Source organism: Callospermophilus lateralis, chromosome 13 (genome assembly GCF_048772815.1).
Source record: "Callospermophilus lateralis isolate mCalLat2 chromosome 13, mCalLat2.hap1, whole genome shotgun sequence".
NCBI classification, from domain to species: Eukaryota; Metazoa; Chordata; class Mammalia; order Rodentia; family Sciuridae; genus Callospermophilus; species Callospermophilus lateralis.
The window spans coordinates 62,438,273-62,448,190 of NC_135317.1; the positions used below are offsets into that span (position 1 = coordinate 62,438,273).

The window sequence follows — 9,918 nt, forward strand, 5'->3', positions numbered from 1 at the left end:
CCTCTTTGGACACTCATTCTGTTTGCTGACCTTCCGAGAATGTTTTCCTTAAAGTTCTGGAAGGTGTTCACGTCCCAGCTGAGCAAAATAACCAAAAGGTTGTGTGCAGAAGTGCTGTTCATCTTTAGAATGTGGGAACTTTTTGTTTATGGATTCCACATGTGGATGTGGGTTCTTCGACTCTGCAGCCAGAGAGCATGGCTTCCGAATCACACCACAGAGGACCCTTCTGTTTCTAAGGCTGCAGTAGCCACAATAGCCATGGGAACTGCAGTGCACCCGCAGAGAAAGGTTTCCCCCTAAAACTAGAATCCATTGGTTCTCTGGGACAGTCACTGTTCTGACCTCCTATTGGGAGGAAGAAAAAAACAGGCGGTTGGTATTAATATGTATTTTTTGGGGGTGTGCTGGGTATTCTTTACTGTTACCATTCAAAATCCGTGTGCTCACCATGCTCATTTGGGCAGGGAACCTAGTTTCGAGATAAGATTTGAAAATGTCCCCCAGCATGGTTGCTCATGTCTCAGAAACATTTTCACTGATGACTGCAGGTTCTTGCGTACACAGGGAGGTTTAGTGTTTGGTAGGGATTAGGGGAAGGGGGAAGGGAGGGAAGAAGAGCACTTTTATTTTAAAAATTTAGTCCTCCTATGGAAAAACAAGGAATCCAAAGACATGTAATCTTTATTGGGAAAGTTAGGACAAATAAATTGTCCTAATAAAATATATATCCTTTGTGATTAGGAAGGACAGGGAGCTGTTGTTTCTTTTTATGATAAAATTATATTATTCAAACTTTAACACTTGATGCATTTACAATCATTTACATTCATATGATCATTTACAATCATTATGAAGCATTTTTTTAGATCTTTATCATTTTATCTTTTAGATCGTTAAGATTACAGTTTCCCAAAGTACTGAAAGGAAAGTGCTTCCTGGGTGCTGGACATTGTTATAAACGTATTTTGTATTTATTACCCAGTTTAATCCTTACAAATTCCCACGAGGTAGGCACTGTTATTATTATTTCTGTTTTACATATGGGGAAACTGAGGAAGAGAGAGGTGAGAAGCCTGCCCAGCATCTCACAGCTAGTATTGGACCCCAGCAGCCTGGCCTCAGTACCCCTGCTCTTGATCACTACACATGAGCACGGACCAATTGCAGGGGAGACCTGGGTTGATGGTACTGGGGTAATAAGAGGTTGATTATCAAACATCAGGTTGTGTGTCAAAACCTTTATATAGACCTCTTCTATCACAACCCTATGGGTACATGATATGATATCCACTTGATCAGTAAACTGAGGCTTAATAGGAGAAAATGATTTGAGACCTTTGTAGATCTCACAACTCCCTACCCAGCAGAATTACAATGATAGCCTGGGTCTATCTGCCTCTAACCTCTGCTCGGTTAACCACACCACACTGCTTCTACCTCAATTGTTGGTTAATTACTGTTTTGTAATATTCTCATATAGTAACAACAAACATAATTAAAGCTCTTCATTAAGCAATCAGGCAGGATGGCCTCAGGTGGTATTTGATGGGATAGGGTGGGTGGAAATTGGTTCTACTCACCCCCCTCCCCCACAGCTGCCAATTCCACTCACCCCCCACCACCACCACCACGACGAAAGGAAAAATAAACACATTTTTTTTTTCCTGCAGTTTTCTCTCTTAAAAAAGGCACTGCCAACTACTACTGGTTCATTTGCTTTCAATACCATCCAGAGAGATTTTTAACAGTTGTGTATAGATGTGTGTTACCCTTCGATGAGAACCGATGCTTAAGTGGATGAGCAGACTGGAAATTGGACAGGAGACTGTTTCTTTAGACCCTCACTGAGAATGTCCTTGTCTCTAGCTTATATGTTTGAATTAAAAGAGCTCCTGTGCTATCTACTCCCCGTTCAAATAGTTCGTGAACAGAGTTCTTACATGGCTCAAACATACATACAATACACACATAATTTTGCACATGAGCACGCCCTGCGATTTGGAGCTTTCTGTGTGTGTCTGTCTCAAATTCCCTCCATCCCCCTCTCCCATGGGTTTTTTTCCCCCCATTAGGCAAATGGAAGGCCCATGCCACCTGTTAGCATTACATCATTGGCTCCCCAGAACACAGTTGCACCAAAGGCCTTAAACAAAGTAGTTCTTCTTGTATTGTTTGCACTCAAAGAGCTGATATCATGCCAACTGATGTCATTGTATGTCTTTGTGTAACTGCTATGGCAACTGGGCAGGTGGGGAGCCTCCAGCTGATGTCATTGGGAAAGGAGGTATAGAGACAGAATTTTAAAAAGCTCTATGCTGGTTTTTTGTTTTTTTGTTTTTTTTTTTTTTTTCCTGTGTGGAGAGTTTTCTGGCATGCTTTTAAATTTATTTTATCTTTTAACTCACAAATTACAGCTTGAGTACCCTAAATAAGAACAGAGAGAAGTTCCCCCCCACACACACACTGCTTAGAGGATTTCCCACTTCATTTGAGGACTTTTTTTTTTGGGGGGGGGGTCTTTCCTCTCATCGTATGTAGAAAAATGTCTCAACTGATTTTTTTTCTTAAAGGAATGAATTGGGCTCTCATCATAGAATCAGTGTGGAACCGTCTATTTGTATTTTGTGGAGGCAAAGTGAGTAGATTTTAAAATAACAGAGTGCCTTCTGAGCTTATCATGGTAACAATGGCTAGTTTTTATTTTATTCTGATTTTTTTAAAGTATTCACTGATGAAGTTTTTGTGTTCTTTTTTTTCTTTGTACTTAAAAATTCTCTTTGGGCTCAAACTTTATCATTTTTTTCATAGCATAATAAATAACAGTATGGGCAAAGTTTAATTCTGGAAATCAGTAAGAATGAGTTAATATTTCATTTTTCTTTTCAAAAAACCAAAGTTTTTACTTGACTCATTTTGGATGATCATTATATGACCATTATATGGCCCCTTTGAATTTTTTTTGGATTGTTACTCTCTCTTAATGACAATGGGATTTCTCTGTCTTGCACAGCTGTTTCAGGGTCCATTGCTTGTACATAGACCTGATACTTGGTCTAGGCTATAGTCTGGACTTCCCCCTGTGGTTGTCACAGATGAAACTTGAAATGGAGAACACATGTTAGGGTCAGAAGCTAGCGGACAGATAGACTTCCTGTCCTTGTTTCAACAGAACCATATCCTATTCGCCCTTGTGTTTTCTGCCTGAATCCGAGGACTATCAAGACAGACACAGGCATCTATGGAAATGAATGTTGTATTAGGGTGGTTTTTAGCTAATGGGAGTTTTCCAATTTCCTCCTCTTTTCAAAGAGAACACAAGAGGCTATCTAGTTTTTGTCTAGTCAGAATTTTAGAGCTCATTCAGTGCTAATAATGTCAATTCAGATTTCAGAGCCCTAACATATATATTATATAATTTAAACCTCATAATAATCCTTAGGATTCATTCATCTGTGCATTTGAATATAACATATATTAAAGGAAAATCAAAACAATAAAGTATAATCTATATATTTCCTAACTTAAACATTGTGTGTTCTCTCTCTCTCTCTCTCTCTCTCTCTCTCTCTGTAGTCCTTCAGCTTTTGGTGAATTATTGTTGAATTAGCTTTTTTCACTTAATGCTAAGCAGTTTCTTTGTTCATTCATACCTTTTCATAACTACTCTTAATGAACGCATAATAGTCTGTGGAATGGATAAAATAAAATTTACTTTCTTTTTAATTTTTATTTTGTTGTTTGCTTTCCTTTTTCCATTAGACTGATAATGCCATAGTGGATGTCTTCACATATCTAGCTGAAGGTCTTTTGTTAAATGATTGTCCTAAGATAATTTCCATAAGTGAAACTATAGTTGGGTGGGGAATGTTTGCATTTAAAAATTGTGGAAACAGGTACAGCTTAAACTTTTTAATGGTAGACCCATAACTCTTGGAGGCAGAGCAGAGGTTTATGTTTAAAGTGTATTCATAGATCCATTAGAGGTTTCCTGAGTGGTTTATATACCTAGGACCCTCAAAAACTCAGGTTCAAGGGATCAAGCTACTCCACTTCCCTTCTATTGGAAGTCAAGACTGACAAATGTCAGGACCTGCAGGCAAAAACATCAGAATGAGACCTTAAGAATGATCTCCCCTGCCCCTGCAACCCTGTCTTGTCCTTTCCAATCATTTCTCAGCTGCTTCTACCTTTGGACATTCATATAAATAATATTTATAAAAATAACTAACATTTGCTGAGCAATAGTATATGCCTGACGATATGCTAAATGTATTTATTCTTAGACTCATATTCACACTCAGAGATAGATATCATTACCCTCATCTGAGCAGAAGAGGAACAGAGAGGGAGGAGCTTGCCCAATTCACAGAGCCAGGAAGGGTGGTATTGGGGTTATAACCATGGTCCCTGCTTGTAAGCCCTCTGCTGTATTGGGAGCAAATGTGGTGAGCATGAAGGTGCAAGGTGGCATGTGTGCAGGACCAGATTACAGGCAGAAGTTCTCAGCCAGAGGATGCCATCCACGCCTTCTTCTGCTCCCAAAGTGCAAGGTTCTATATAGGCCACTGAGCATATGGCTTATGGTTCTTTGAGGCAGATCACATTTGCAGCTGATGAAATTGCCTGATGCTTCATGGAGCTCATTCCTGAACAACATGCCCCACTTTGTATATAAGGAGCACGTTTCTAGAGTCCTCCATGCAGAGAAACACTCTGAAGCTGGTCCTGGAAGCTCCCCAAATGGACTCTTGCATTTTGGGTTTGGGGTTTATACATACATAAACATCCATGTAAGCAACAGCGTACTCTGATTCTTACTGTGGAGTTGGCATTTTCTGCCAGCTTTGAAATCTTAGTCTTGCTTTCTGTATTTGTGTTCCAGGTGGACTTAGTAGTTTTAAGCAGAACCATGAAAACCTCTGTGACAACTCCCTCCAGCTCCAAGAGTGCCGGGAGGTGGGGGGCGGTGCATCTGCGGCCTCAAGCTTGCTACCTCAGTCTGTCCCCACCACCCCTGACATCGAGAATGCAGAGCTGACGCCCATCCTGCCCTTCCTGTTCCTTGGCAATGAGCAGGACGCTCAGGACCTGGACACCATGCAGCGGCTGAACATCGGCTATGTCATCAACGTCACCACTCACCTTCCCCTCTACCACTACGAGAAAGGCCTCTTCAACTACAAGCGGCTGCCGGCCACTGACAGCAACAAGCAGAACCTGCGGCAGTACTTTGAAGAGGCTTTTGAGTTCATTGGTAAGAATCTCCATTGGGAGTCCTTGTCCTCTGCCTTCCTTTCCCTCTGGCTCCTGCTTTGAAATCAAGTCCAAGGTTTATTCCTCTGTTCCTCAAAAACAGCTGCTCAGAGGTGTTTTGGGTTCTGTCACCTAATGCAGCCAAAGTGTCCTCCTCATTCTTAACATCAGAGCCATCAGGATGGACATAAAAAAAATAATTTGGTTGACATCTGTTCAACTAGAAATGCCCATCCCTCAAATTCTCAATGGAAAAAAATGGTAGTGGTTAGCATTTACCATGTTTTAAAACTAGAAGAATGGAGGGAAAGTAAGGAATTGAGGATCAGAGCTGGTACTGCTGCTACCCAATCTGCCAAGTCCCCTCAGAGTCCTGCAGGACATGAAATAAGTGAATATATCACTTTCAAATGCCCATCTCTCCCTAGCACCCTACTCAGCCTTGTTCACCCCGCATGAGAGGTGATTGCATTTCCTTACCTTGAATTAAACTAAGTTGCCTCTTCACCTGAGGCTGAAGCACAGGTAGAATTTGCTGAAGGGTTGGTCTGAAGAAACTTTTTCAGACTGGTAATGCCAAAGTGAACCTCCTTATGCACTGCCTCATCCTAGAGGAGGGAGAAAGGGATGGGGTCAAGTTCTTTCTCCCTTTCTGCTTTGTCTCGGTTCTGAAGCACTTGATAAAAAAAATGGAGTGGATGTTAGTGCCGGTGAGATGATACAAGATTTCCTTTGACAGTTTGCAAACTCAACTGAAGCAGGAAAGATCAGGTTAGATAGCCCTAGGAGAACAATTCAAGCAATAGCAGGCTCTCATCTTTAAAAGGAAGCAACCATCAGCCTAATCCTAATTAAATTTTGTTACTTCTGCAGCCTTGAACTCTGCTGCAAGACTCGAGTGATCATTTGGAGAACTCTAGCATATAGCAGACACTCAATATTATTTTTCCAAGGGACTCTAACTGCTATCTTGGTAAAGGGCTGGCCCAGTACTTTTCCTCATTATTGCAGCAAGCTGTCATTGGCCTTTCTCCCATCATGTTTGATGTTCCATAGTCAGAAAAAAAATAAAATATAAAAAAGCCTCAGGTTTAAGAGCCTGCTGGATTTGCTGAGGAGCTGACAAGCCTTGGTCACATTGCCCAACTCTTTTACTTTGCTGATTGTATCTTCAGTGTAGGACCATGAAGTATTCAGTTTGGAAGGAAATTCAGACTGGTTGCTGTACTCAGATAAGTACAGTGACTTCTCCAAGATTCTCCGAATTCTAGCGTCAGAGAAGCAATGGGGATCCAGGATTCTTGATTCCCAGGCCATGAACCTTTCTACAAAATACCGGAACGGTGTTTGTAATGCCCTATTAATTAATTCCCAGCCAGCCAACATGAGTGTCAAGATGCTTCAGATTCTTTATTAATAAAATCTGAGCCAGTCCTTGAGTCCTGCAGAAGAAATATTTGTCCCCTAGATGACAGGGAACTTCCTGGTTGATATATGATGTCATGACTGTGCTCCCACCTGACTTCATTCCAGGCAGAGGGCGTTGGGGTATCTGCTTCCCGTTTAATGAGTAGCATAAGATACACTTGTCCTGAGAGGATTTCAACCCAAGTACTCACATTCCTTATAGATTACTCAGGCTTACATGCTCTTTAGAAGGAAAACAAAACCAGTAACAAACAGCATTTAGCCTGAAAACAATTCAGAGTCATAACCTGCAGGGCACAATTTTATTTTCGTTGTTATCCAATAAACTAAAATCTCATAGTGTGGCTTTTGGAAAACAGAAGTTGTTTAACATCATAACCACTCGGTGCTTAACACAAACTAAGTGGAGTCTAGGTTTAGAGCTTAACTGTGCCAGCATATTCCTGAATCAAATGACAATATTCCCATATTCTCTGAGTGGGATACCTGGTTTTGTTCCCATTATTCAGATAGGAGCTTTGAAGTTCGGGGTACTCAAATTCTGAGCCAATGTGGGACTTCCTCCATCTTGCAGATCCTTGCCATATTGGTGCAGCCTCATGAATGCAAGGGGGATTTTGAACACTTAAGAGAGGGCGACACTCTGGCTTAAACCATAAGTCTTTAAACTCGGCCATAATTGACTTTCCTAGTGAGAAACTAAAATCTCTCATCCATTTAATGTCTGTTCCTAAACTAAGCAATTCTTTTTTTTTTTTTTCATACATCGATGGGATATAATTTCTCATTTTTCTGAGTATACATATTGTAGAATCACATTGGTCATACAGTCACATACATACATACAGTAATAGTGTCTGTTTCATTCTACTATCTCTTAATTCCCACATCACCTGCCTTCCCCTCCTTTCACTTCCCAATTCTATAGTACAAAGAAAGAAATGTGCTGGACATGGTGGCACACGCCTACAATCCCAGGAGCTCAGGAGGCTGAGGCAGAAGGATCTAAGTTCAAAGTCAGCCTCAGCAACTTAGGGAGGCCTTAAGCAACTTAGATAGACCCTGTCTCAAAATAAAAAAAATTAGAAGGGCTGGGTGTGTGGCTCTGTGGGAAAGTCCTTCTGGGTTCCATCCCCAGTACCTCCCCGCCATACACACACACACACACACACACACACACACACACAAAGAAATGTGTTTTCCTCTATCAAAGAAACTAGATATTTGACAGAGGTACTACTTGATTTGCAGCTTGCTTAATACATAAGCCCATTCATTGTGCTGAAAGTACAGCTTCAGCTTCTGTCCTGCTGTGAGATACTGTTCCACGATGAATGCTTCCTTTACTCCATCTCCTCTCTAAATGTAAATTTGTAGCCTCTTGCTCATGTTAATACTGACTTTAGCCGGTTCTGGAAGTGTGACCTAAGCATGCAGAATTGACTAGTATATTTTTACTTAATTTTAAAAACCATTTAAATTTATTCTTTCTCTACCAGATGAAGCCTGCGCAAGTTCAGGTCCGTGTTAACCTGTCTCTGTCCATCTCTTTCTCCTTCCCTTCATCTCTTCTCTCTCTTTTCAGAGGAAGCTCATCAGTGTGGGAAGGGGCTTCTCATCCACTGCCAGGCCGGCGTGTCCCGCTCTGCCACCATTGTCATCGCCTACCTGATGAAGCACACACGGATGACCATGACTGATGCTTACAAATTTGTCAAAGGCAAACGACCAATTATTTCTCCAAATCTTAACTTCATGGGGCAGTTGCTGGAGTTTGAGGAAGACCTAAACAATGGTGTGACGCCACGCATCCTTACGCCAAAGCTGATGGGTGTGGAGACGGTCGTGTGACAGTGGTCAGGGTGGAAAGGATTGCTGCTCTCCTTTGGGGGGCGAAAAAGGAAGGAGGATGGGTTCTGGGTCTCCCCCCCCCTTTTTTTTTTTCCTTTTTTTAGTTGGGGGTAAAGTTTGTGAATGGAAACAAACTTGTTTAAAGACTTTATTTTTAACAAGTGTGAGAAGACTATGACTTTTGATGCCATTGAGATTTACTTCCCACAAACTGACAAAGCAGGGAGGTTAAAGAGGTCATTTTTTTTTAAGCCAACAATAAAAATGTAATAAAACTTGTTTCTCCCCCTTTTCCTTTTAAGCTTTTTGTAGAGTTTATGACTAAATAGTCTGTGCAGGTTCATAGACCTAAGATCCCATATACACCATTTTAAAAGAACCAAAAGTAAGTAGAAAAGACATTGGATCATGAGGACCTAGGAGCCACCTGGGCCATCCATATAGGAAATAAAAACCCAACCCAACCAAGCCCTGCTGTGCTCCTTGGTGCAAAGAGAAGGTCAGGGCAGCTTGAGTGGTCTAAGAACCCTTCACGTATTCTTTAAAGAAATAGAGAATAGTGTTTTATGCTCTGGACTTTTCTTTCCCCCTCTCTGGATTTAAGAGACTTTTTGAAACAACAAGGAACTGACTGACCATTATACCATAGGCCTTCACTGGCTCTTGTGCAATAATATGGTGTTTTGAGTGTGCAAACAAGTTAGAGCTGGCAAGTGAATGATAGACAAATAGTGCAAAATTGCCAGCTTGGAGGTAGAAAGAAATTCAACAAAACCAATTACTTTCCTTCCCACCTTTTTCCTTTTTTTTTTTTTTTTTTGGATTTGATTCTGGTTATAGTGCCATAAACCTTGTTACATATGTATATCAGAATGTAAAAAAAAAAAAAATGACAAAAATTTATTTAAAAATATTTTTCGCAAAAAAAAGCAAAAACAAACTTTGTGTGTTTCTGTTGATTGTGTAAAAATTTATTTTCATTATATAAATGAAACTCATTCTGAGATGTGTCGTTTTTGTCCACTCTTTTTTACTTCAACTCAGGATCAAGCCTCTCTTACCTCTGGAAGCTTGTACATATGACATAATTAGATGTAAAGCACATGTTTTGACATAGGGAAGGGAGATGAGGGTGTGAAGCAGAGAATCTTCGAGGAAGCTGAAGATCTCCAGGGTTGACATGCCCAGTTATTGTCCCCTCCATTCCCTATTATCCTCTCCTGTCATCCTCATCCATAAGTATAATTCCTCTTACATTGTGGAAGTCCTAGTTAAGGTGACCTCAAGAATGTGAGCATTCTCATCAGTCTTTGAGCCTTGATAACCAAATCACTGCCTGATCTGTTAGAAGTCAGTGATCTCTCCCAATGGCTAATTGATAAC

The 9,918-nt window shown here is 40.8% G+C and overlaps 1 protein-coding gene across 3 annotated transcripts in view; it reads left to right on the plus strand.

The window, feature by feature from the left end:
- Dusp10 (dual specificity phosphatase 10) overlaps positions 1-9,541 on the plus strand; it is a 39,633-nt gene extending 30,092 nt beyond the window's left edge. For all 3 annotated transcript variants that reach the window (XM_076832376.1, XM_076832378.1, XM_076832377.1), the window contains exons 3-4: positions 4,886-5,257; positions 8,270-9,541. In XM_076832376.1, the coding sequence (XP_076688491.1) occupies positions 4,886-5,257; positions 8,270-8,535 (638 nt within the window). In that variant the 3' untranslated portion in view covers positions 8,536-9,541. The remainder of the gene's footprint in view (positions 1-4,885; positions 5,258-8,269) is intronic.
- Positions 9,542-9,918: the final 377 nt, after the last annotated feature.